Source organism: Cinclus cinclus, chromosome 1, assembly GCF_963662255.1.
Source record: "Cinclus cinclus chromosome 1, bCinCin1.1, whole genome shotgun sequence".
NCBI classification, from domain to species: Eukaryota; Metazoa; Chordata; class Aves; order Passeriformes; family Cinclidae; genus Cinclus; species Cinclus cinclus.
This window is the reverse complement of record NC_085046.1, coordinates 3674975-3701808: the sequence shown is the minus strand read 5'-3', so window position 1 is coordinate 3701808 and position 26834 is coordinate 3674975. Positions and strand designations below refer to the sequence as shown.

The 26834-nt window shown below is 42.1% G+C and overlaps 1 protein-coding gene across 3 annotated transcripts in view; it reads right to left on the bottom strand.

The window, feature by feature from the left end:
- CRHR2 (corticotropin releasing hormone receptor 2) overlaps positions 1 to 26834 on the bottom strand; it is a 92313-nt gene that overhangs the window by 12232 nt on the left and 53247 nt on the right. For 2 of the 3 annotated variants that reach the window (XM_062493464.1, XM_062493474.1), the window contains exons 5-11: positions 25412 to 25529; positions 22658 to 22811; positions 19910 to 19970; positions 15548 to 15620; positions 4452 to 4537; positions 1852 to 1987; positions 96 to 137 (exon numbers count right to left, since the gene is read on the bottom strand). In XM_062493464.1, the coding sequence (XP_062349448.1) occupies positions 96 to 137; positions 1852 to 1987; positions 4452 to 4537; positions 15548 to 15620; positions 19910 to 19970; positions 22658 to 22811; positions 25412 to 25529 (670 nt within the window). The remainder of the gene's footprint in view (positions 1 to 95; positions 138 to 1851; positions 1988 to 4451; positions 4538 to 15547; positions 15621 to 19909; positions 19971 to 22657; positions 22812 to 25411; positions 25530 to 26834) is intronic. The other variant, XM_062493483.1, reaches the window with a different exon arrangement.

Genomic DNA, 26834 nt, shown 5'->3' with positions numbered 1-26834 from the left:
GACTGATGGGACAGTGACCCCCTGGAAAAACATCTCAGGTCTCTAAAGAGACAGGCACTCAAACAGACCCCAACTCCCAAGGGTGAATCACTTACCTCACCATTCAAGAAGCAGTAAAATACTGACACAAAGAAACCCTGGAAAGAAGAGAAAGCAGGAAATTATTAGGTAAACATTTTAACACTTCCACTGACAGAGGGGGTCGTCCCTGCAGCTGGGTTAAAACATCTCTACAGCGTGCAATCTCTGAGACCCCCAGAGGAGCTGTCCCAGGGCTGACAGCTCTGGGAGGACATCCCAGGTACTCACAGGGGGTGTTAAATGGCTTTAGATGCTCTCACGAGGGCAAGTGCATCACCAGATTGCTTAAATTCACCTGAGCTCAAAGGCTCTGTGCAATCTGCTGATAGCAGTGACTAAACCCGTGTAATGACTGCAAACGTCGGAATTCCTGTGAGTGGAATTCTGCACATTTTGTTTTTAGGGCTGCAATTATTCTCACCATTAAGGAGAGACCCCCCCCTGTACTTTCTTACACTCTTCTTCATAGAACGAATGAGCAATGCAGCATTTTGCTGAGACACTAAGCAACAGTACATAAAAATACAATCAGTTTTAGGGAATGAGAAGTGTGGAATTACTTCACAGGTAAAAAGGTTAAGGTTCCTTCCTTCACAGGTTAGAAGGGACATTTTTTATTTTGGATAGTCAGCTGTGATGTCTGGTGGGATGCAAGCAGTAAAAACTGTAACCCAACCCTAGATTTGGCTTGCCAGCTGTATGTTTGTATTGATATCCTGGTCATCAGAGCACTTGTTCCTGCACACAGGAGGTAAAAACATCAATTGTTAAACAAATTCCCACCCTAGTTCAAGAGGTAAAGCTGTAGGACACACCTGGGCAGAAAGGAGTGGCTAAAGATCCTTCAGGGGCTTCAGCTGCTTTTGGGTTGTGTCAGATTCATGGAGCTGGGGCAGTTGCTCACATTCCACTGCCTTTTCCATCCTGCCAGAACGCCAGTTAAATTTGGGGGAGGGAGGAGATGGGGCTGATGGCTCAGAAAATGCACCGGAGCAGGCTGGGCAACACAGCTCACGTGTATCTGAAATACTGTCCCCTTCCTCCCAGCTAAACTCCTGAGTTCTACCAAAAGTTTGTTCACTCATCCCTCCCTTGAAACATGAATGATATTCAAAGGCAAAGTAGTCTGAAATTTCTCTGAAAGCAGCTGGTTAAAGTTTTGTTGTCTGCCTATGGGAGTGTTTGCTTTAACTTCCTTTTTAATCAACTGGTTCTAAACTTATACTCACCATGTCTTCCTTTTCTGAATCAGAGAAAACAGTTAAAATACATTATTCCTAATATCCCTTTAAAAATCACCACGTTATATAACTTTTAATATTAATTAAAATTTGAGTTGTTGGCTGCACAAAACAGCACATAAACTTGTCTGGAGCCTCTTACAAACTGAACAGCAAGTCCAACAGGTAGGAGCTGTTTGCCTTTGGTTTTGCAGCACTAAGTCCAAGTCTCAGCCCACTGTGTGCTCTGGGAAGACAGAGGCACCTTGGGAGGGGGATCCTCAGGTGTAATGAAGTATCTTCTCTCTCTATTGATCTTATGTGAGGAGCTGAAGACAGTGCTGAGTTAAGGGAGATTAATCTCTCCAGTCCACACTCGAGAGCATTTTCCACACCACATGACATACTTGTACCTCTATTATGCATGCGTGAACTAAGCTGAGCTATTTGCATCTATTATTTCTATCACAGACTTCATTGCCTAAAGTTTCACAGCTGAAAAGCACCAAGGATCCTTTCAGCTGATGCAGCTGTAAGCCTGCTCTCTTACCTGAAAAGACTGAAGGAAGGAATTGAAATAGATGAAAACAATCTGGGAAATATCATCCTCACCAGGGTTGACAAAGAAAAGCATGTAGGTGATGCCAAGCAGAGGCAGGAGAACCAAGGTGGCCTTGACTGCCTTCCTGTGGGCAGGGAAGAGAAAACAAGTGAACACAGGGAAGGACGAGAGTGTTGGGAGTGGAAAGGAGGAGGGAGCATGGAAAGAATGACAGCATCCCTGCCTGACCAGGGCCTGTCCACCTGGGAGAGCCTTTGAATCCTGCTCTTTCCCCCCCACTCTGAACTCCAGGGGGGGAATGGGAACCTTATTTGTATTTATATCCCTCTCTTTCACTCTCTTCCCCCTTTTCTCTCCTATCAGTGAGGCCTGAAGCCTTGGGGTCTCTGCAGGTTTGGTGATTGTTTTCATACACCTCAGGGAGATGTGATCAGTGCCCAGCTCAGCTGAGACCCACTCTGTGCCCATCATTTGATTTTGGCTGCGGTGTAAACACTTTCTGCAACACCTGCCCACCCAACTCAACTCCTCAGGGCTGTCTTAGGAATCAAATCACAAAGCAGGAGGTGAACAAGGAAGCATCAGTGATTAACAGAATTATTCAGGACTAATCCTTATTATTGGTGCTGTAACAGTGTCTTGGGGTGTCAGCTAAGAGCAGCATATCATTGTACTGTCACTGTGCTAACACAAAGGCTGAAATTTGGCCAAGTCTCCATAGATCTCTGGATAATGACATAACAGGGAGATAAAGACAGGCAGGGGAGCACAAAACCACTGTCAGTGTCAGGATGAAGTGACAGCCTTAACGAACGAGCTGCCACCTGCTTTAATACCTGCTTAGCAAAGGGTTGCACTGCTCTGCTTTAGAGCATCAAGGCTTGCCCCAGGCTTTGCTGGAATTCTAAAGATTTCCATTTAGGCTGTGGAAAAGACAATTCCCTCAGAGAGCCTGCAAGGATAAGACCATTGTCATCTGTTCAACAACAATGGCAGCTGCTGTAGATTGATTCACTCCTAATATCTCTAACACTCCCCTGCAGGCTGCAGAAGGGATAAAAATGTACTGAGGGCTTTTTCAGGCCAGTTTTAGTTTTATGGCACGAGGTTGGAGCAAGAAAAATGGGTATTTTTTTCTTCATTTCTCAGAAAATGTGCAGAGAAGGGTCTCAACATCAGAACACTGCACTAACTTCACTAACAAAACCCTGACAGGAGTAAAAGAAAGGAATCAGGCAAAACAACAAAGCCCACTACTACAGCAAAACTGCCTCCAAAGTCAAGAGCAGCCTGATTTGAGGACATCAAGATGCAACTCAGCTTCATATGCTGGGCTTTTATCCAGAAATGAGTTAGAGTGACTGATCTCTCTCCACAAAACCTGTGTCATTTCCTACTGCAAGGACCTGTTAGACCCTAAGTCCTCCAAATATCTTGCAAGATACTGCAAATGACGAGAGAAGGGCACTCAGCATCTCCTGGTGTCTGAGGATTTGCTTTTAGACTGTTAAGGCTGATCTGAGCCCACACTGATGTTTGAAGGGGTCAGGCCACCTTTCCTCCCGACTTTTCCTTTCTGCCATCCCAGTGCTTGAGGGGTTATGCTGGGTATGGGAACTGATTTACCTGAGAAGCCAAACCCAAATAAAGGTACTGATTAGTTGAGGATCAGTTCTGTGATGCAAGCCAGTGAGTGGTTACACCAATTCTGGCACCAGCTGAAAGGAAGAGGCACAATCACCTCTCATTCCCCTTCTCTACATTTTAAATGGTGCATTAAATATACCTGTATGCACACATTAATCACAGAATCCCAGAATGGTTTGGGTTGGAAGGTTAAAGATCATCCAGTTCCAGCCTCCTGCCATGGGCAGGGACACCTTCCATTGTCCCAGGCTGCTCCCTCCAAGCCCTGTCCAGCCTGGACTTGGACACTCCAGGGATCCAGGGGCAGCCACAGCTTCTCTGGGGGCTCACCTCCCTCACAGGGAAGAGTTTCTTTCTAATATCCATCCAAATCTACTCTCTGTCAGTTCGAAGCCACTTCCCCTTATCCTGTCACTCCAGACCCTTGTAAATGATCTCTCCCCATCGTCTTGCATGCTCCCTTGAGGTCAAAATTAGGTCACCCCAAGGCCTTTTCCAGGCTGAACAATAGGAGTTCTCCTATCCTCTCCCCACAGCAGAGCTGCTCCATCCCTCTGATCACCCTGGTGCCTCCTCTGGACTGGCTCCAGCAGCTCCAGGTCCTTCCTGTGCTGGGGATCCCAGAGCTGGATGTAGCACTTAGTATATGTACACTTTTGTACACACAGAAATTGATAAATTTGTCTTTCTGTGAGATCAAATCGTACAGATTTCATGGAAAGGAGCGGATTCCATGTCTATACTGGGGCACATGCAGGCCTGAAGTGCAATGGAGTGCAGAGAAAAAACACAGACAAGCTTTTCTGGAGAGCCTGCACAGATAAATACTGTGGGCCTAATTAATGAGTTCCATCAACAGTGGCACCTGGAAAGACAAAGACAGGGCAAGGACAGGACAATAAAGGCAGAGCTTTGTTAGCAGGAATCACAAGCTGACTTACCTGTACTGGATTGTTTCTGAAGTGGTTGAAGCTCTCAGCTTTGTCATTAAAATTCTAACTATGTTAAATAGAAATACAAAATTTATCTGGAAAAGAAGGGAGAGAGAGAGGAAAAAATTGCAACCAGTTAGTAAAATAATGGCTCACAGGATGTGATACACCCTAAAAGACATATTTTACAGTTTCATTCTGACTGAAAACAGCCTTTTGGCTTCACCACTGATTGCAACAGACTCAGAAGTTTACTAGAAATTCCAGATTATACAGAAAACATCCAACAGCACTTAGTGTTTCCAAAACAGCAGTGAAAATGGAATACATCATTATTGCCTTAACAAGGAGATTATCTCTACTCCCCTTTCTCCTTTTTCGGGTGCAATGAGGAACTAAATGTGAGATTGATGGATTTGCCACTCCCCTTTTCAATCTGCTGAGCTGGGTAATTATTATTTGTGCTGCAGCCTCACCACTGAGAATTGATATTTGCTCTAATTACTGTTGTAGCATCTGCTAGTGGCTTTCTTGCATAGTGTGAACAGGAGATTAAAAAAAACCCAAACAAACTGAAGAGAAGATTCATTTGTAGACTGTGATCAGTGGAAAGATTTGGCTCTTAGGAGCAGCTTTGGGGTTGCATTCAGAGCACAAAGTAAGGGCAGTTTAGAAGACGTGGGTCTGTCCCCAAGTTGTCAGAATTGCACAACTGCTGAGATCCCAGCACAGCTTGTGAAAGAATATTTACCTCACACACAATTCCAGGGTCCTGGGGCTCCAGGCATTTTTCAGCCCGTGAATGGAACAATTCTGTGATTGACAAATGAGTATTTACAAACACTACAGCAGAGCTGCCAACTGAAGGTGCTCTCAAAATATACTCCTTTTTCCCCTATGCTATGGGGTATATTTCAATGTTTACATATTTTGGCATCCATCAGAGCATTCTCTGTGGCTCCTGTTACGTGGTTTGGAACAAATGGAGCACTAAAACACCTGGGCAGACAGTGGGAGACTGACAGCACAGGGAATTGTGTAAACACACTATGTGAGATACAAAAATGCTATTCTAGGAGTTAACACAGCATTTTGGGAAAATTATTTCCTTAGCAGAGCAGGGCCCTGGTGAGTACAAGAAGTAAATAAAACAGTGCAGCTTGTGTGTTTGTTCTTCTCAGATTTGTTTTTGTCATATTAAGAACTTGAAGTCAACTGGTTCACACTTTATTTAACAGAGACAAAAACAGCTCCATATCTGTGGTTTGAGTTGAATCTGAAACTCCTCACACTGGTGACTGCACTGCCCTTCAGTAACACAAAGAGAAGTGTTCAGTCAGAATCTGCTCAGTGGAAGGTAAATGGAGGGTGAATTTCACCCACAGAAAGAAAACGTCCCCCTCTGAAATTCTCCTGCTAAATCTTGAGGTTCTTTATCAGCTCAAAACCATGTTTGGGTTATTTTTACCACGGATGCAAAAAAGGCACCAGTCCAAAATGTGCCAGTTTTGCAATTGCAATGAAAAGTGCCAGACTGAATTATAGATTTGTAGGTAAGAGCAAATTCCAAATATCAGTCAGACTGATCACATGGCATCATTATCGTGATGAACCGGGCTGAAGAAGGCATTTCAAGTTTCATGAGTCCTACTTCAGTGTGACAGCATCCTGCCATCTGAACTGGAAATTCAAATTGCCACAGCCTGCATCAGAAAATTAGGGATTCTGGCCTTTTCTGAAATTCAATTACAGAGGTGTGCTTCATCAGTCCAGAAGAATTGCTAGCTGAAAATTCTGGGAGTTATTTCACCAGAAGCACTCTCATTCTATAAAAGTCTGTTTTTAATTCTCCAAGTTCAGCTGCCCAAGCCCAGAGCAGAGCAGCACCTGAGGCACCCCTGCATCCCTGACATCTGTGAGTGGCACTGGCACAAGTGACACAAAGCTGGTAAGAGACCTCAACTCTCTCAAGGAGCACCAGGAGGGCAGGTTCAAAGTGCTGACTTTGAACAAACTGCCCAGGTGCCTGGGAAAACCTTGCAAGGACATTATTTCTAATTGTATTTTCTAGGAGAAGGTAACAGCAGCATTGGCCACTCAAACTGAATCCTCCTCCTGAGTAATTTCAATCTGAACTTCAGAGTGTCTTTCACTCTGCTTCTTGTTGTAGTCTTCTTTTACCAGTCTGCCTTTACCTACAAACCAGAGAATTGAGTTGGTTTTTTTTTCAGAGGCAAGTGAATGGGACAGGTGGAAGGAGAGTATCCTGAGCTGGAGGGAAGGTACTGGAACAATGGGCTTCATGTATATGCCCAAGAGGTGATGGCTTGGATGCTGAAGACCATCAAGTCGCGAGAATCCTCTGGCCTTTTCAGTGCATAAAGGGAGGTTAGAAAAAGAACTCACAGCTCCTTCTGGCTTTAGAATCTCCATTAGAATGTGTGAAGCTCCTTCAAGGCTTGGTTTTCCACCTTCTCATAAATTTCTCTGCCCAGCTGTTGCTGCAGCAGGACAGAACATGAGTGCAGCCCTATTACACACACAGCTCCTGCTGGTGGCTTCATCCCACAGTTTCTCCAGGAAAAGGAATAAGTGACTCTTCCCAGCTCTAGATTTAGTACCTAGGAGAGAAAAGCCAAGTGACTTGGCCTTGGCTATAAATCAATTCCATCCCAGAGTGAGGATAAGAGCAAGAGCATAACGAACTGAGTTGGGTTGGCATCATTTCTTGTTAGATGAAGCAGTTGGTTATCCCAAGATCTGTTTATATTCACTGGAAAGAAATGGCAACTTTTCAACAGTGGTCCATTTGACACATTTTAAATGAGTGTTTTTGGACTAATAGGGCTTGGACTTGAACCAGTTGCCCACACAAATCTTCCATTGATCTTGAGGATGCCCAGGATACCCCACATGAGCTTCAATGAATTGAATGGGGCTGTGTCAATGGAGGTTCTGTGACATTACTGCCTATGGAAGCTTAAAAGTGTTTGGAGGCACCAACATTTGTCTCTGTCAAGGTTTCTCTGAGAGATCGTTAAGACTTGGCTAGGGTCACCCCTACAGTGCAGATCTTAGCAAGCAAAAAATCCAAGGGAAAAGCTGAAAATGTGGTCACAGCAAAATACTTATTTTTGGTTTTGCCTTTTAAAAGCACATTTCAGTGTGTTCACTTCTAAAGATTTCTTAAAACAAACAAACAAACAAACCCACTGCATTTCAGGAAGACACTTGGCTCAGTAGGGCCTTTTAGCAGCATTCAGAGAGGTCTGATCTGTAGATCAGTTTTCAGTGCATAATTAGATGGGGTTTTAATTGTCCTTGCTGGGCCTGAGACCACAGCTCTTGGGGATGATGGGGGGAGTTTGCTCAAGGAACACGCTGCTGCACACAGCCTGCAGGAGCTGAAGGCTTGGAGATGAAAATGGAGCTGTTTTCTCAGCTAGAGAGTCCATACAGTTCTAGTGGCTAACCAGACTGAGCCTGATTTACAGGCAGACAAGATGAAGCCTCTAGTGTTTGTTCCTCAGATAGATCACAGTGTTTCAGAGGAAGAAGGATCTCACTCCACTGCAAAGTGAGCTTTCCTTGAAAAGAGCCCAAGTGCTGTATTGACCAAAGTATGCCATTATTTGTCAAGGACTTTTTTGTTATTATTGGAGCTCTGTGTCAACAGATTAATTCCTCAGAGCTGGGCAGCTCTAACAAAACCCACACATCAGTTCCATAAATGGAGACTCAGGAAAGGTCATTTAAGAGAGGTAATGATGACAGGCAGTGCATCCTTTTTATTTCTCTTTAGGCTCGTTTTCTATTTTCATTCATTTTTGTTTATCCATGTTTTCTGCTTCCTAATGGAAAACATAACTAAGGATTTTTACCTTGACATTTACTGGTAGCTGAAATGAATCCAAAGGCAAAGTCTTGAAGACAGAATAAAGTAGCTTATTTCTTCTCCTTTATTTATGTCATGCTAAGAATATTGTTATTGCTGGAATAAGACCCTCTCCAACTACAGATGGGCAAGAAAAAGTTTTCATTTCTTGCCAGAAGTTTAGTCTTTCCATTTCTAAATTGGGATGAAAATTCAGACCCCCAAAACGGAGTAACAAGCCAGCGATCCAGAAAGTACTTGAGCCATCTGGCACTGCTCTATTATAACCTTAACACACAAGCCCAGAAACTCTTCTGAACCAAAAGAAACTTTTCAGTAAATGATTTTGGTGGTAAAATTTTTCTCTCATAAAAACCTAACTCTACTTGAGAGGAAATTTATCTCCTTTATCAAGATGAACTAGCCAAAGTGCATGAAAGAGGCAATGTTGACTCTGAGGGCTTCTTTGCAGTTTTCCCCAGGTCCAGGAGTTTAAAAGGGAAGTCATTAAGCTCAGAATTTAATGGACAACTGGCTTTTATTTTGTTCATTTTCTGCTGGGCTCTGTATTTCATGCTTCACAGGAAGCTTGTGCTCCTGTGCTTCCTAGAATGCTTGTTCCTCTTCACTCCCAGGAACTGTAAAAATGATGCTATTTAGACTTCATGTTTTTATGCAGTGTTGTAAAATCACCTCAGGGTTAAGTAACCCAAATTGGGATCAGAGCAGTCCTTTATGTGGGGGCTCTGGACACTGCCATCCTGACCTCAGATGAGCACTCTGCCAGTTAATTAATGCTTTGTTTTAGTTGTTCTACCATGCTGCTCTGACCTGACCCTCAGACAGGGCTTTCTATCACAAAAGTTTCTTTTTCAAAGGTCACAGGCACCACAATGAGTCCTTTGGGCAAAGGGCTGGAAAACACTTGTATGTACAATCAGGAATAATGAGATGTGATTAAGAAGGATGAAAATTTCACAAACAGAAGTAGAAATTTCAGACAATTTGTAGAGTGCACGTGGTGTTGGACACCTTGTTGGGCACTTATTGATTCCACAGCTGTAAAATATAAACAGCAGAAAGTCAGTAATAGCAGTGGTGGCAAAACTGGAGATAAATTCTGGATGACTGTAATCAAACCAGCACATTATCTTTGTCCTCTGTGCAGCTAGCACAACCTGCAAGCAAAAGAGCAGAAATTATAATAAAAGTCTTGCAAGAACGACTCAGGGATGTCAGCAGGTCATGAACTGCAAACCTGCAGCAGTGGAGGAACTGCTCATCTTCAGAGAAAAGAAATTTTAAAAAATCAATAGGAAAACTAATTTGATCAGTGTCTGAGAAAAACACAAGCCATTCAGATAGCAAGGAGAAGGGGAAATGAGAAAATATATCAATAATAATAATAATAATAATAATATCTCAGTCTCTGAACAGAACAATGCAGAAGTGGAAACAGAAGTGTGAAGAGAGTAGAAACCAAGAAAATATTCAGAGAAGCAATTGTATCAGCAAGGAGGATGCTTACACAGATTGCATTTCAGCAAAAAAAAAAAAAACAATCACAAAAGGAATGCATCCAGCTACATACACAGGTGAGATACTTCTATACATAAAATAGTGAAGGAAAAATCTTTGATTTCTTTAGAAGATCTGAAGAACTTTAGCTTTGTGGACTGTGGTGTTTGAAATGGACCATGACAGATCAAAAGAAGTGAAGACAGTGACAGGATAAGGGGGAAGGGCTTCCAATTGAAACAGAGGTGGTTTAGATTGGATATTAGGAGGAAATCCTTCCCTGGGAGGGTGGGAACCTGGCACAGGGTGCCCAGAGCAGCTGTGGCTGCCCCTGGATCCCTGGAAGTGTCCAAGCCCGGGATGGACGGGGCTTGGAACAACCTGGGATAGTGGAAGGATAACTCTCACTTATGTAAACTTCTTTTATGTCAATAAATAATCTGATTTTGTTGATAAACTTAAGCACTTCCACTTTCTGATATGACAAACTTTAACAACACTCTTTCTTTCCATAGCCTTGGTTTAGAAAAACTGAACTAACTCTAACTAATTTACTGAAAATTTTTTCCTGCCATGGCCTTCCAGAGCATTAGCCAGTAGTTGCTATATTGACATACTGGTATTTCCTATAAGCTGAAGCTGATCTAGACAAATTCTTTGTGAAGAAGAGAAACAAAGTGTGAAGAGAAGAATGATGTGGTTTGTGGAGTCCTCTGAAAGAGTCAATCTGTGGACAAGGGAGATCCAGTGGACAGTCCTCTGAAAGTAATTCAAATTCCAGACTCCAAAGGCTCCCACAGAAATTTGGCTGTTGCAGGTTTGAAGGGAAGAGCACTATGCATAAGGACACAAGGAAAAAAGCACAGGAATACCTATATATATCTGTATACATACACATATATTACTCTGATTTCTCAATGGAAAGAGGCTATCAGCAGATCCAGGCTGTTTCACACAAATCTCAGTGATCTGTAAAAGGGACTGAAGAACAGGCTGACAGATTTTTAGTGTCATCAAACTGCTCAGAACAGCAAAAATGAAGACTGATTGCAAAGAGCTGTTCAGGGACTGAGTGATCAGCAATAACCTGGCACGGGAAATCACCTGATGTGAAGGTAACATCACGGGGGAGACAAACAATCTGAGCTTTACATGGAGAGTTATGAGCTTTAAGAGTTTTCATTCACAAAAGAAATGCTGGAATTTCACTCACTGGCTCCCTGAAAACCTCATCTCAGTTCCCAGCAGAAGAAAGGAAACAAAGAAACCATCTGGAATTAATGAGAAAGAAAATAAACCAGGCAAGAGGATGCTGATGTAAAAATCTATTTGTGTGGTCACACCTTGATTATCTGGGCCAGCTTTGATCTTGCCACCACAAAAATGCTGCATCTTTAATGAGCACCACATCATAAAGACCTCTTGGCTATCTGTGGTTTTCTGTCCTGAGCAAAATTCCACACTGAAATAAGGACCCTTAACTCCTCTTGTCATCCAGGAATCTCAAAGCAAAGAGGATGATTTTTAAATAGATAATTTAAAAACAGATAATCATTCAAGTGGCTTTATAGCTGGGGAAGCTGAGCTTTGAGCAGCAATCTTATATATTCAAAATTAAGTAAATAATGAAGGCAGAGGCAGAAGTGAATTCAGGTCCTCCCCCACCTCATACACCCACTCACTCCAGCAGCTAATTGGTTGCAGTGAATTATTTTCAACCAGACACAAAAACTGCAGAGGTTGCAAAACTGTTCAGTTCTCAAGCACAAGAGAGAAAAAAAAATGTATGTATTAAAGCAGAATGAAAGGTTTTGGGGGAAAAAACTGACCTGCCTGTTTGAAAGATTACAAATTCATATAGTCTTAGGTCTGAGAAATATTGCAGAGCAGTTCATAGCTGGGGTCAATTCACTGCAGAAGTTACTGAGGGAAACAGCAGCTCAGGTAACTGCCCCTGGTGCCTCTTCTCTGAGGGCTGTCCTCTGACCCTGCTGTGTTTCACCAGCTCTTTGGCAGTTTTACATCAAAACTGAATGCAAGAAATGTATTTTCCTTAATAAAATCAGGAGGAAATTCACTTCTCTGGCATTTTTTTTTCCAACCCTTTGCCCCTTCTTTAGCTTCAGAGAGGGGTGTGTGATTAAAACTCAGATATGTGACTCTGAGAAAACAGATCAGAATTTAAAAACCTCAATGTGTTCATTTGAAGAGAAAATACCTAATAGGGTGTTTTTCTAGTGCTATCAGAAATTAAATTTCAAAGCATCCAGTGTGCTCAATTATTAGTTCTCTTGGGGGATATGTACAAGTCAGAATCCATTCAGGAATGAAACAAAATAAAAAAAAGATTACCTAAATTCTCTCCCTCAGATATTTTGTCAATAAAAATACTGTTCTCTTGCCCAATATACAGAATCAGCACTTATATTCAGTTTCCTTTTTTTATGAAACCGTCTCTGAAATTGTTTCCCTGTTTTCAGCCCAAGCCAATCTCCAAGTTCCTTCTACAGACAAGCAGAAAATCAATCAAACAACTCCATTGCCTCATTCAAAGTTTTTGTACCCCAAATACAACACAAGAATGTGATCTAGAGATGGACTTGAGGGCTGCTGCCATGATCAAAGACCTTTCTTAGGCCCATCTTTACTTCCCAGAGAGGCTTAGAGCTCCTGCACCACCTGTTCCTTGTGTTACACCCTCCTGTGCTGCAACAGCTCAATGCATAGAGCTAAGAAAACGAGAAATCAAAACCAGTGGAAATAATTTTTTGACAGAAAAAGTCCTTAAAAATAATATTTAAACAGAATTGCATCTTTGGAAGCAAGTTTTATCCCTCTAAGAATATTCAACACTCTAATCATAATGCCACTGGTTGGTGCAATGATGCTTCTGGAATACACAAAGATGTGTCCAAGAGGTAACCTGAGCTGGACACTGAGCTCTTGGCTCTTCACTGGGGAGGGTGAAGCCAATTTTAACTGCCCCAGATGGAGTGTTCCCAGGTGCACAGGAACTGTAATTTTATAGAGTATTTAGAATTTCAGCTTTTGGTGTTTGTCCCCTTTTGGATATAGCACTAATTTCTTCTTGTAACATTTGTATCTCTTTATTTTTCCAGCAGAGGCCTGGGATAGCCGTCTCACAGAATTATCATAGAATGGTTTGGGTTGGAAGGGACCTTAAAGCCCATCCAGTTCCAGCCCTCTGCCATGGGCAGGGACACCTTCCACTGTCCCAGGTTGCTCCAAGCCTGTCCAGCCTGGCCTTGGACACTTCCAGGGATCCAGGGGCAGCCACAGCTGCTCTGGGCACCCTGTGCCAGGGTCTCCCCACCCTCCCAAGGAAGAATTTCATCCGAATATCCAATCTTAATCAACTATCCATCATCTTCAAGCCATTCCCCCTTGTCCCATCAGGACTGTGCCCTGTCCTGTGCATTCTTTCACAAAACACAGCTGCAGCTCCACTTCAGTTCCTTGTTAGTTCAAACTAGCTCATGAGCAGTGACTGAAAGAGGTCACAGAGCTGTCCTATTTTTGAAATCCTTGTTTTACATCTGTGGTGACCACTGCTCACTGGGGGGAAGAGGAAGGCAGCACTCTGTCCCCATCTCTGCTAAGGCAGAGACACAATTCCATCTGAGACCTGGCTGTGCTGCCCTGAGTACATGGCAGACGTCAAATTTCTGTGTTTTTAATCCAGCACATTTCACAGCACCCTTGAAAGGGTCAGTGACTCCAATAACAGCAAGTGATGCTTCAAACATCAGCTACAGTTTGAATTTATTCACATAAGGATCAAAAAAATGAGCATGTCAAGAGGCTTTAAAATACCATGGGGTTATGGGGTTTAATTGGAAACACTCTAAAAGTGAACTGACAGATCAAATTAAAAAAAAAAAAAAAAAAAAAACAAAGGTGGGGGAGCAGATTTTAAGAATCAGGAGTGTGTTGTAACAGGAGCTTTGCTGATCAGACTCTCTTTGCAGAGGGATGCTTTCCTCCCCCAGCAGTACTTTCTGAGGGGAATAACCCCTGAGGAGAGGGGAGCAAGGGCTCACCCTTATGTTATGCAAATTGTATCCTTTCCACTCCAAGTGCAATTACTGCTGGTATCTCATTAGTGTTTTAATTATGGCTCACGTGCAGGCAGGCCAAGGTAGGAAGGTTCAATTCAAAGGGTCAGGTCTGGGCTTTTCACACTGGCCCAGTTTAGAGGGGTCTCAAGGTTGTTCCAAATTAGTGGCAGATATAATGACCTGTATAGAAAGTGGCAGCCCCCAACTATACCTCCATCCTCTGGGTCTCTTTGGGTCTTTAAATATTTACAGTGCCGTTCTGAGGGGGGGAAAGCCATTTTCATGACTCTGTGGTATCTGTCAGAGATGCTACCCAAAGATTTTATAGATCCTGTGGACTAAAGGGGTTATAGAAAATTCAGAGCCACACATTTCCAAGCAATGATGTGAAACCCAAGTGCTCCAAGTATCACAAATATCCCATCTTGTGTTGTCTAAATAGGATTTATTTGTGAGGGAATCTCTGTATCAGTGGGGTCAACTTACTGTGAGGCTCCTTCTGGTTTGGTGATGGCTCCCTCAGCAACATAAATTTATTTTATATATCACAGCCATTGCTATTTCTCTCCTTAGAACATAAAGAAAATAGTTTTTACATAGAAATATACTCCTATTATGGATTTTTTTTTTCTCTTTTGAGGTGAACTTTTTTGCAGTATCTTAACAGTTAACACAGAAAGGAAGTCTCCTGTTCTCAGGACACACACTGAGATCAGCTGCCGGGCAATGCAGAAACTTTTTCATGCTGAATCCCATGAACAGGGCAGTGACAAGGTGAGAACATGAAGATTCTTAGCCTTGAGAAAGCTGCCAGTGGTGCCTGTTCAGGAATGTGTGCACCTTCTCCATGGGGGTTTGGGTGACATAAGGGACAGCTACAGCAAACCTTGGCTCCCTAAGAGAGGGGAACCTGCTGAGCCCTGGGAATTCGCTGTTGGCTCACCTGCCTGGAAGAGCAGAATAGTTTATTTTCAGCTTTGTCCTTACTAATAGCTAACTAATACTTTCCATCCACATTCAGTTCTGTTTTTTTCCTGGGAAAGCACCACTGTGCTTCAGCTGAAGACTCAGAATGGGTTATGAATGAGCTTCCTTCTCCCTCTGCCTACTCTTGCTTGTCACAAGAGATGGAGCGTTGGGTAAACAGATAAACAACCTGGTAAGTGTGGGCAGCACTGGGAAGGAAACTTCACAACAGGAAATGTAGAAACAAATACACAGCAGTGATGGTGGTGGAGAAAATGGAGATGGACTGTGCAACATGCAATTCCTGACTGTGATTATTACCTTTTTCTAAATAATGTGTGTGACCAAATTGCTGCAGTTGTCATGAGCCCCAAATGGATGAGCAGATATTGTAATGCACCCCCAGCTTTGAACATTTTTCCTTCCCACCTCTTAGAACCTTGTACAAAGGCAAACAGCACTGCAGAGGGAGGAGTAAAGAATGACCCAAAGAAACAGCCAAAACCAAATCATTTCAGTTCTTGCAGCATTATGCACTTCAGAGAACACCTGAAGATGTTTGGTCTTGCTTGTGTCTTATTTTCCATAAAAGCAGATGTGGAATAGGACAGATCAAATTTCCTCTCGGTGGGAGATGGCAATGTCTTCCCATGCACATAAACACTTACCAGGAGAACAAGAATCACGGGCCCTTGGTAGATGTAGTCAATGTATTTCCCTGGCTCTTTTCCAAACCAGCACCTATAAAAAACAAAACAGGTAAAAAAAAAATCATAAAGGTAAATTCACTTCTTTTAGATTGTAATATGAAGGACACTATAGAGAGGTGTTCCTTTACTCACTGCATTGTTTAATTGTGTAATCATATACAAATTGTTTAATCACATATATAGTGGTTAATTGTAATTTAATTATTGTATAATTGTTTAATCATATAAAATTGTTTTATTGTTTAATCATATATAAGTGATCACCAAGTAACTGAATTTTCTGCTGTACATCACCTGTTGCTGGACATGGATCTGAGCCCCACTTTCCCCTCCCATCAGAACATTCCTGTTTCCTCTATGGATTTGGCTATTGCCTATGTAAATATTTACAAGAAATATGAGAACCTCCTATAAGAAGGATGCAGGAGATGTCTGAGAAAGGGATTAAAGAATTATTCTGTGTAAGAGAAAAAAATAAAACCACCCTGTTATCGACTGCAGTGCCCAGAGACACATTCCACAAAGTAAGGGCCGTTAATTAAAGCAAATGTCTCAAGTTGCATGGAAATGCTGTCTAAAGAAAACACTGAATGGATAAGGAGTCATCCCATTGCCTTTGAAGGCACCTGGGGACCTCAGGGAGCTCTGGACATGCTGAGAAACCATGTAGATGTGGCACCTGGGAACATGGTTAGTGGAGAGTTGGGTGAGTGGCTGGGCTCCATGACCTGAGAGGTCTTTTCCAGCCTAAATGATTCCATGGCCACCAAAGCTAGCAGATAGAACAGAGCCATCACTTGAAGCCACCAAATTCCTGCTCCAACATCCCCTTCTAAACTGTTTGGGACAACCCAAAATGGGAAATGGGACTCAGGTGAAGTGAAATCACAGGCGAACTGAGTGGGCCCAGAGCAGAGAGCTCTGAATACAGAGATTCCCTCACAAATAAATCCTATTTAGACAACACAAGATGGGAGATTTGTGATACTTGGAGCACTTGGGTTTCACATCATTGCTTGGAAATCTATGACACTGTTGGATGTGGCACACGTGACCGAGTCCTGGCCTGACTTCCACTAATTCCAAGTGTTTCTTTTCCCTGCTGTGTTACACAACAAAAGAGCCCTTATGATTTCACAGCAATCCACACTGACACTCACTTCATCCTCTTCACTGAGAATAATAAATCTGTTTTGTTTATGGTGGTAAACGAATGAGAGACCAGGCTCAGATCTGAACTCACACCATTCCACTTTCCTTGGGGTAGTTTTGGTCCAGGCCAAAAAATAACCAAGTCCAAAACTATTCCTGGGGAACAAATCTGGAGCTAGCAGGAGCCAGAGGACATTCCCAATAGTCCACAAACTGCAGCTCCCCTGATTTTGGAGGCCAAGAAGGTTTAATAAAACGGGTGTGAATTATTCCATGCTATTTGGAAGTCAAGCCCTAGAAATTAATCCAGGTCCAGCTAATTTAGTATTACAGATACAGCCACGGGGTCTGGATCCAAGATTCCACCAAGTAAAGACAGCTTTGCATTCATAATTCCTTAAGACTTAGGTCACTGGAGCTCCAGATCCCTTAGGAAGTAGATTTTGGAGTTCAAGGGTCTGAGAGTTTTCTTTCCTGTCATGGATACCCCATAACAAGTTTGTGCAGAAAAACTTATGCCTTCCCCATGTTTGCTTTGTGAAACAGATAATTTAGTGCCACTGGAGCCATGGAAACAAGGGTAATTCCTGAGCCAGGGAGACCACAGAGCCACATTTGCACTTTTACAAGCAGCAAGATGTAACCTCAAAGAGGTTGGAGTCTGTAAGACACGACCTCAAGAGTCCAGGGGAAATGAACTGGGATTAGGAAAACTCTGGTTCAGATGGGATCCTTGTGGATCACACCACACCCTCAAAGCCTCTCTCCAAAATGTGTTGTTTGCTAAAACAGGAGGAGCTGCTTGCCCATTGCAGGATGCTCTGACTGCACAGAGTGTTGAAGTACACAGCTGGAATCAGAACACAGTTCAGTACCTCGCAATTATTTGCCCTTTCTTGGCTCAATTCCTACATCCTTTAAGTTCCAAATGAATGAGGGAGCTTTGAATGTTTGAGAAATGTGAAAGATGTCTGCTATTCCCTGGTGCACTGGCTGAAAATGAGTGTGAATTGATAATTTTGCAACTCATCTTCCAAAATTTGGGCATAAAAGCAAGACTTGGAATAAGGTAGCTCCTCCAGCCAAGTTATCATCCAAGAAGAATCCCCAGGGCAGACTTAAATGAATGAAACTGTGTTTTTGAATTTTACTTTTTTTTAATGTAGCTGGAAAGACATGAAAAAAATAATTACAAGATATGCCAGGGCAGGAAACAAATTTCTCCAGAACTTGCAAGATCTACATTTGAGAGAAGATTTTGAAAGGCATTTTGGGAGAACTATTTTTTATTGCCTGAAACTCAGAGAGCTAAGAGAAGCAAAGAGTTCCTGGGAAGCTGGTTGCTGTAGCAGAGGGACTAATATGAAGCAGACAAGCATGTGGCAGAACTTCATGGGCTAGAAAAAGTCAGCAAAGAATTTGGAACTGAGCTGGTAAAGTACAAATGCGGTTCCAGGGCAAAGGCTGCTTGCTGCTCTTTGGAATTTAGATGTTGCTTAGCTGGAAGACCAAAATGCTGGAATTTATTATCTGAAGTCCAGCATCAGACCAAGGTTGTGCTGAGTGAAGAACTGATGTGGATTTATTTCCACACTGAGGAAACAAGGTTGTGGCCAAAGACAGACTCTGCAACACAGGACTCTCCAGGGGACTTGGTGCTCCAAGGTTCCTTTCGTAGGAAGTGGAGAAAAAAAAAAAAAACAACAGTTTTTTTAGGTTTGTGTTCATCTCATTAGGTTATAAACTAGATCTGTTACATTGTAATCTAAATATTGCTAATTAAATCAGGTGAGTAATGTCCAGAGGAGACAGTTATTTGCCAGAAACATTATAAACATCTGCAATTGATTAGCAATATTTCATATTTATAGTCTGAACTGTTCCAGCTAGGAGTTTTAACTAAGGTATTGCAAACTGCTCTGCCAGTCACCTGAACTCTTACTTTAAATCCAACACAAGCCATTGCTCCCTCAATAAAATAATTTATTTAAAACTGAAAGGACAAACTTAAATCCCTGACAATTATTTGGTGCATATCTGATAATTATTTGGTGCATCTGTGTGAAATAAAAGCTGTTTAAACACTTTTTATTCTTTTTTTACCTCTGAAAGGATAAATGAACACCCCTTGAATACTGAAGAGGACAATTTAGGAAGACAGTTGTGATAAGACTCAGATATGTAAAACACGTTTCTGCTGAATAGCACTACTTAATATTCTTCAGGGTTCTCTGATAGTTCTTTATATAACCAAATCCACCACTGGTTTTATCACTACTGTTAATTGGATCTCACTAAAATTCTTCCCCTTAACAAATGCTCATCAATGAAATTACTCCAGTAACTCTTAATGACTTTGTGTTTTCTTAAACTGAGATTTAACAGTACTTTTCTTCTCAGAGTTACCATATTTTGCTGAAGAACTGATAAACCCCAGACAGGATATTTCGCACAGAACCAATTATAGTTGCCATACTATAACACAGAAAATGGGTCTCTATTAGAAGCAAAGATTAAAAAGTTAGGAAGCTGGTTGAAGCATTTTCCTAACATTCTATTTTGAGCTTTCAAACTACGATGACCTACACAACCTGAACCTCAGCTCAACCTCCAAACAAATGGATACTGAGACGGAGAAAAGTAACCTCCCATTTTTCCTGAATTCTGGGCAGTCCCAAACAGTCTTGGAAGCTGCAGGCAAGTCCATGTTTTCTGCCTGTGTCCAGTTGTCTGGGTCTGACCTCCTGGGAGCAGCACGTGATCCCCCCAGTGCTCAGGACAAAAGCACAAAAGCTCTGGCAAAGATCAAAGTCAGGAGCCTGGATTTTAGAAGAGGAACTTCCAGCTGTTTGAAGAATTAGTGGATGAGATCCCCCTGGGAACCTGTCCTTAGGGACAGAGGAACTGATCAGACCTGGCAGCTCTTTAGGGACATTTTTCTTCAGAACAGGAGCTCTCCAACCCCATGTGTAAGAAATCAGGCAGGACAGGCAGGCACTGGGCATGGCTGAACAAGGACCAGCTCCTCAAACCAAGGAAGAAGGAAATGCACAGCCAGTGGAAGCAGGAATATGTGACCTGAGATATGGTTCAGATGTGGATTCATTTCCTAACCTGTTGAAATGAATACACATCCAAAACACAAACACAAATATTAACATCACTTACTGTTCATTTTCATAATACAGCTTGCCAATGGCCCAGGCAATGATGATTGGACAGGGAATACCTGCAGGAGCAAAAAAAAAAAAAAAAAAAAGTAGCAGTTAATCATGGATGGATGGATGGATGTGTCCATGGTACCAAAGTAAATTTGGATTTGTGTGAGGAGAGTCTGAGTTAATGGAGATCTAAATAATAGTGGTCCTATCTTGGTTTGCTTGAGACATCACTACTGCAGAGATCTTTTAATTTAAAAATGAAAAAAAGATCATCTCAGCAAAACTTCAGTACCAGTAAGGAAAGTGAATAGAAATATTAACAAACCCACACCTAAATACCCGTATTTCCATAGAAGGGACTTGAAGAATTTTGGCTGACTTAAAGTTTTGATCCCTTTTCATTTTCCTGCAGATGACACAGCAGAATCTTGAAAGACAGTACTTGTAAGTGGGTGCTTAGGTATTTTTACATCCAAGGCTCCAAGAACCTTGTAAACATACTGGGATCTCTAGATGAAGCACTATTCAAAACTTTAAATGGTTTTTTTGAGTTCAGTGTTCCTTATGAAACATGACTGTGAGAAAGAATAGCTTGTTATCTTGCAGTATCAGAATTTTTGTTTTTTTCTCTTTTGGAAGGATCTAGCTACTTTTAACTTTAAAGACATCACTGCACTCCCTAACAAGTGTTTGTTAGGCCTTCCAAACCCCTGGTTTGAAGGGGAATTGCTGGAGGAGGAACTTGGAAGGGAGGAAGAATAAATGGAAGTGGCCTCTTGACTCACACTCAGGAAAGGACTAGATCGATGTCAGAATTAAAAGGGGAGACTTTTCCCCCTCTCTATTCCCCCTTTAACTTCTCACCTCAGAAAAACCCAAACAAGTCCAGTCCCATCCAAAGTTCAGGTTCGTGTCTCTTTGAAACCTCTGAAATCACTAGGGTGAGGGCAGGGACAGAGCCCCAGCTCTGAGTATCTGCTTCCACCCCAGTGAGTAACATGACTTAAACCCTCATGAAGGAGCAAAGGTGGATTTGTCTCTAACACAAATTTGTCTCTTTTAACCTCCCACTTGCTGCCCCTGCTGTGGGAAATCGAGACTTTAAAGAGATGGAAAGAGAATCAGACACGGAGGGGATGGGGCTGAGCTGCTGAGGGATCATCTTCAACCTCAGCAAGGAATACAGCAGCTCTGATCTCCTGCCCCATCATCCCTGGTGGCTCCTGTGCCCTTCAAATGATTCTGTTTTGTTTCATCCTGTTCACCACGGACTCAGAGGGTCTGGTGCCCTCATTTCCCCATGTTTTTGGGAGGAAAGGACAGAGAAAACGGAGCCATGTCCTCTCTCCTGAAGGAAAACATTTTACTTTTCCTTCTTAAGTGAATAGGGATTTGAGAATAAAACTGGTTAAAAAAAATGTATATGAGGAGGCAGAGCAGAGCCAGAATGCACCCAAAAGGTGGCTGGAAAGGTTTATTCAGCTCACAGCACTCCCACATTAGTAATGAGAGACCCAGAGGATTCTGATAGAGGTAGGGAGTGAAAACACCAGGGTCAAACCAGTCTGTGGGTCTGTGAGAGCTGTGTAAGCAGCTGATTTTCCAGTCTGCTGAGAGAATTGAAAACTATTAGGGAAAAAATCAACTCCCCAGATAAACATTTTCTTTCTACTACAATTCCTCTTTCCTCCCATTTGATTTTGGATTGAATTACATATTTTGTTTCAAAGGCTGTTTCTGCCTTCAGAACTGCAATCCAATTACTTCTGCAGACAGGGAGAGGCACTTTTGAACAAAATGTCATTCTGATTTCACAAAAGAAAATATTGGTGACTTTCTTCCACCTTTCTTCCTTCGACAGAAAAGAACTGCTAGCTTCACTAGCTCTGTTTGACCTCAGATTTTCATTCAAGTGAACAAACTGCCTGCAGGGGGCTTCTCCTGCAAAACATCACCTGGCTGAGTTCAAAACAGAGATGTTGGTTGGGAGGGACCTCTGAAGGTGTTTGCTCCAATTTCCTGCTCTGAGCAAAACTATCAGTACTCACCCACCTCAGCCAGGGCTTAGCCTGGCTGAATTTATAATGACCCCAAGGTCAGAGGTTTCACAGCTTTTAAGTCACATGTTTCAGTGTTCCACCTTCTCCTGGTACATTTTCCATTTACTTAACATCCAGCTGAAACCTCCCAGTCTGCAGTTTATGGATATTGTCCCTTTTTATACCAAGCAGAATTTGGCTCCTTTGTAATTATCTTTCAAATCACTCCTGGTACCAAACAGATCCCTCATCTTCCTCTATGCCAAATTAAAGAACTTCAGCTCCTTCAGCCTCACATCACAGCTCATCTCCTTTAGATCCCCAATCACATTTTCAGCTGGAGAATCTCCAGTTTTTTCCACATCCCTTTCTGATCTCAGAAACCATAACTGACCACAGTGTCCCAAAGGCAGCTTTGCCACAGCTGAGTCTTTGAGTAGCCTCAAGGCCAGTACAAAGATGATGTGTGACTCTTTGCTAAAGGCTGTTTGCTAGGAACAAATCCCTCAGCAGTCCCAACAACAGCTGTAGAGCTGGAGGGGCAGATAATGAGGCTTTTTTTCAAGTCAGCTCCTCACTTACAAGTGTCTGTTCAGACTGAGTGGGCCAGAGTTCACCCAAGGGGGATTTATAATGTTTATTCTTGCCTCTCTTTGTCTTTAACACTTTAATGCCAGGTACCACAGAACACCATTTTAACCACAAAGGTCACTTACACCATCCTATGAAGAGAAAGACCCATTTCCTCAGCTTATCTGTGGAGTAGGTCATCACTATAGCAGTGTGTAAGTAGCAGCCTTCCACAAACATCCAGAAGAAGTTGGTCACCACAAAATAATTGTAGACAGTGGTAATGCATCGACACCAGGGCTGGAAAGGGAATGGAAAAGAGTATTTGAAAATCATGGTGAAAACATTTAAAAGATTCTGTATATTGTTGTTCCTTTAAAAAATCAATGGTAGAATTCATTCATGGGAAGCAGGTTTATCCTGTGGCTTGGAATCACAATGTTTTAGGTGCTGACAGAACTCACAGATACATCTGTGACCTTCTGCTGAGACTGGCTTTGACCATAACATGCAGGATCTGGTGTATCTAAACCTGTCTGGAAAATCCAGAACAAGCCTCCAAGAAGAGCAGGTCACTGACCACAGGTGAGCTGCGTCAACTGTCATGGTCTTGCTTTGTTTCTACTGGGGGGGGAGAAGCAAGACTGGTGTTAAAAAAAAATAAAAATACTTTAAAGGCATGTTTTTATCAGCCAAATTATCTCCTCTGTTCCTGCCACTGGTGCTCCATTCTGTAAGTAAGTCACACCATGTCACATGTCACTTCTGAGTTTTGCCACAACCTCAACAGGAATCTTTTGTGTCTCAGTAAAGGCATGTCCCCAGAATGGCTGTGCAGTGAGAGCACAGCTGGGGAGGCACAGTTAGCTCCAGATGGGAACATCCCAGCAATAAATCACAAGGAACTGAAGGTAATTTCCACAGTGCTGCTCACCTAAGTCTGGGAAAACATCCTTCTTACCAAGCACACATCAAGTGCATTCCCTGAAGCACAACTCTAATTACCTGGGTTCTCTGCTATCACTGATTTTGGTCACTTTGGTGACCAACATTCTCCAGCCTTTTAATTAACTCCAGTCATGTATTTGCAACTTTTACCCTCAGTTAATTTTATTTTAGCATTCATATGCAGGACACATTGGTGGTCTACAGGCAGCCAACAGAGCAACAAATGCACCTCCAAGCCCAGTAAAATTCTGAGGTTTAAAAATTTACTGGGCAAGAAGCAGTTACAAAATGACAGCCTATCCACAAGCTGTGATCACTTCTGTTTTTTTGAATGGAAAAAAAAAAAAAGAAGAAATCTTCTGGATGTGTTAACACTTTCATTTCTGTATTATTTCATTAATATTTGAAATTTAGTTTGGCTTCACCCTTAAAATAGGATTAAAGCCTAAAACAATCCAGAAGAAGCTGAAACATTTTATTTTCAAAAGTTTGTTTAAAACAAATTTCCTTTCCTTTCCTTTCCTTTCCTTTCCTTTCCTTTCCTTTCCTTTCCTTTCCTTTCCTTTCCTTTCCTTTCCTTTCCTTTCCTTTCCTTTCCTTTCCTTTCCTTTCCTTTCCTTTCCTTTCCTTTCCTTTCCTTTCCTTTCCTTTCCTTTCCTTTCCTTTCCTTTCCTTTCCTTTCCTTTCCTTTCCTTTCCTTTCCCCTTCTCCTTCTCCTTCTCCTTCTCCTTCTCCTTCTCCTTCTCCTTCTCCTTCTCCTTCTCCTTCTCCTTCTCCTTCTCCTTCTCCTTCTCCTTCTCCTTCTCCTTCTCCTTCTCCTTCTCCTTCTCCTTCCCTGTAGAAAAAAGATTATGTCCAACTCAACTTTTCCTGTGTCAGAACTAAGAGGAACTGGCCAGTGGATCAGGAAGATTCAGGGACATATAGAGATAAATACAAACAATGGTGGTGAGATCTCCCCCTACATGACTTCCATAGGAGACCAGAATAACATGAATTTTGAGCAAGTCCTTTGTGGATTTATTAATATTGGACAGTAAACCAAAATTGCAGAGATCATTAGTTCACACCTTTCTGTTTATTTGACTGAGGACTCTTGATCCCCACATGTACTCACCATTAGGCTCCAGATAACTTCAGCAATTTCTTCTTGATTTTTTTTGTAAGCATTATAAACTTAATGCAAAATATTAATGCTTCTCTATCTGTTATTTAATCTCCATTGATCAGCACAAAAGAAATCACATCAATAGCTAGAATAAATGATGTTCCCATTCATTTTGGTGGTGTTATTTTGACTGACTTATCCCACAATCACATAACAAAGTTATCACTAATCTTGAATCAAGCACCTTCCCAAAAAGGCTGCAGAGAAAAGATAAGTTAATGAAAACTAGGACGTGTGATGATCCATCCTTATATTTGCAGGTTTATATTTTCATTGTCACTTTGTGTTCACATTTTAAGAGCTATTTAAGTCCTGTCTCCAAGAGCTTTTTCCTAATAAACTGTAAAAATCTCAATGAAGATTTGCAACATTATCAGGAGAGCAAGTCACACAGCATGAAACTGTTGACCTTAAAGCTTGTAAACATCTTCTGCAGTGTGAGACTGCCAGAAACAGACAGAGCAAACGCTGAATTAAAAGAATTTACATTTTCTCAAAGGAGCATCTGGATGAATAACAATAGAGATTTATGCACGGACATCTCCTTTATGTGGGCGCTAATGATTTCTCTATTTGTTTTCCCAAAGCTTGGGACTGAAGTTCAGATGTCAAATCTTACATTTGAAGAGCTAATCAAGGATGATGAGTGCCCAGCTGACATCGAAATGAAGGGAAGCATGGCAGTCTCCCTGAGCATGTGGAGAAGAGTCCCTTGCAATATTCATACAAAGAAACTCAGCACCCCAAACTCCAGGGCAGAGCCCTGCCACCTCCCAGCACTCACTTCATTGCTCTCGTGGATGTTGTGATCTATCATCTGAAGCAGAAACCACATCACATTCCTCAGGATGAACGTGGTGATCAAGTTCCAGTGGATAATATTCCGCAGGCATCTGATACTCCTGAACAGGGAAACACTTTTAAGTGAACATATATAGTGAATATATACACACATGCACATCAATAACTATACAAAAGAAATAAGTCAATTCTCTTCATTGCACAGTTTATCCCCCTGCAATCCCTCTCTTACTCTGTGGAACAGGAGGTTTGTGTTTTTGCAAAGCCATGTACAATTTGTCTTGACAACACAATTGAATCAATTCAAGCAAGTGTAACAAGATCTACTGGGAAAAAAAATCAAACATTCAAACTGTCATTTCATCCTTGGTTATTAGTTTTGCTCCTCTTCCCTCCATCTCTTGAACTGGAAAACCAGGCTGCCCTGGAGGCTGTTGAGTTGCTCACAGAAAGAGAATTAGTGACAAATATTTGTGCTGGAGTGGCAAAGCTGGAGCAGCTTATATTTGGTTAATTCTTGAACAGGCTCACCTGTATGAGTTTGAATTAATGCAACAGGAGAGCAGGAACTGCCTGGCTTTCAATCCCAGGCTTAGCTGGCTGTACCTTAAACAAGGCAGAGGTGCACATCCTTCTTCACCAGGGAGTATTTTGTCTGTTTTTAGTCCCTCCCCAGTCCCCATTCAGGTGCAATGTAAATTATGAGCACAATGTAAAATATGAGCTGCAGTAAGCTGGGACACAGTGCCATAAAACAAGAGGGCACATCTGAAATAGACTTGCTGGAAATGGTTCCAGGAGGCATTTGGGGCATGATGCTAGTGCCACAAAATAAAGCATCACTGAAGCAAGACAGAGTCACTCGTGACAGGTTCAGACATTTAAGACCAGAACATTTCTCTTCTGATTCTTTGTGAACTGGTAAAGGATGACAAGTGCCAAGCTGCAGCATTGAAGTTACAGAATCTTCAATTAAATGATCTTTTCTCAGCTAAAAGCAAACCACTCCATTTATGAAAATCACTTCCACAGGGCTTCAAACAGCTAAAGCACTTCCTGGGATTTGGCAGTGGCTATATCAGGCTCCCTGCTTGCCAGGGAAGCTGCCAGATAATGTGGGACAAACACAGAAAGTGGCTCAAAGCTGCTCAGCTGGAACTGACTGATCTCACCCCAGGGACAGCAAAAGAGAGTCACAATCCAGTAAGCAACTTTTTGTTGCCTTGAGTCTTTTGCACAGCAAACAACCCACTCTTCTTAAAAACAAAATCTGTTTTCCTACCATAAGACACTCACTACATTTTTTTCCTAGGACTAAATTAGTCAGTCTTAGGGCCAGAAGCAATTCTGTTATGTCCTTCAGCCTCACAGAGATTTCAAGCAATTTAACAAAAAAACAAACAGAA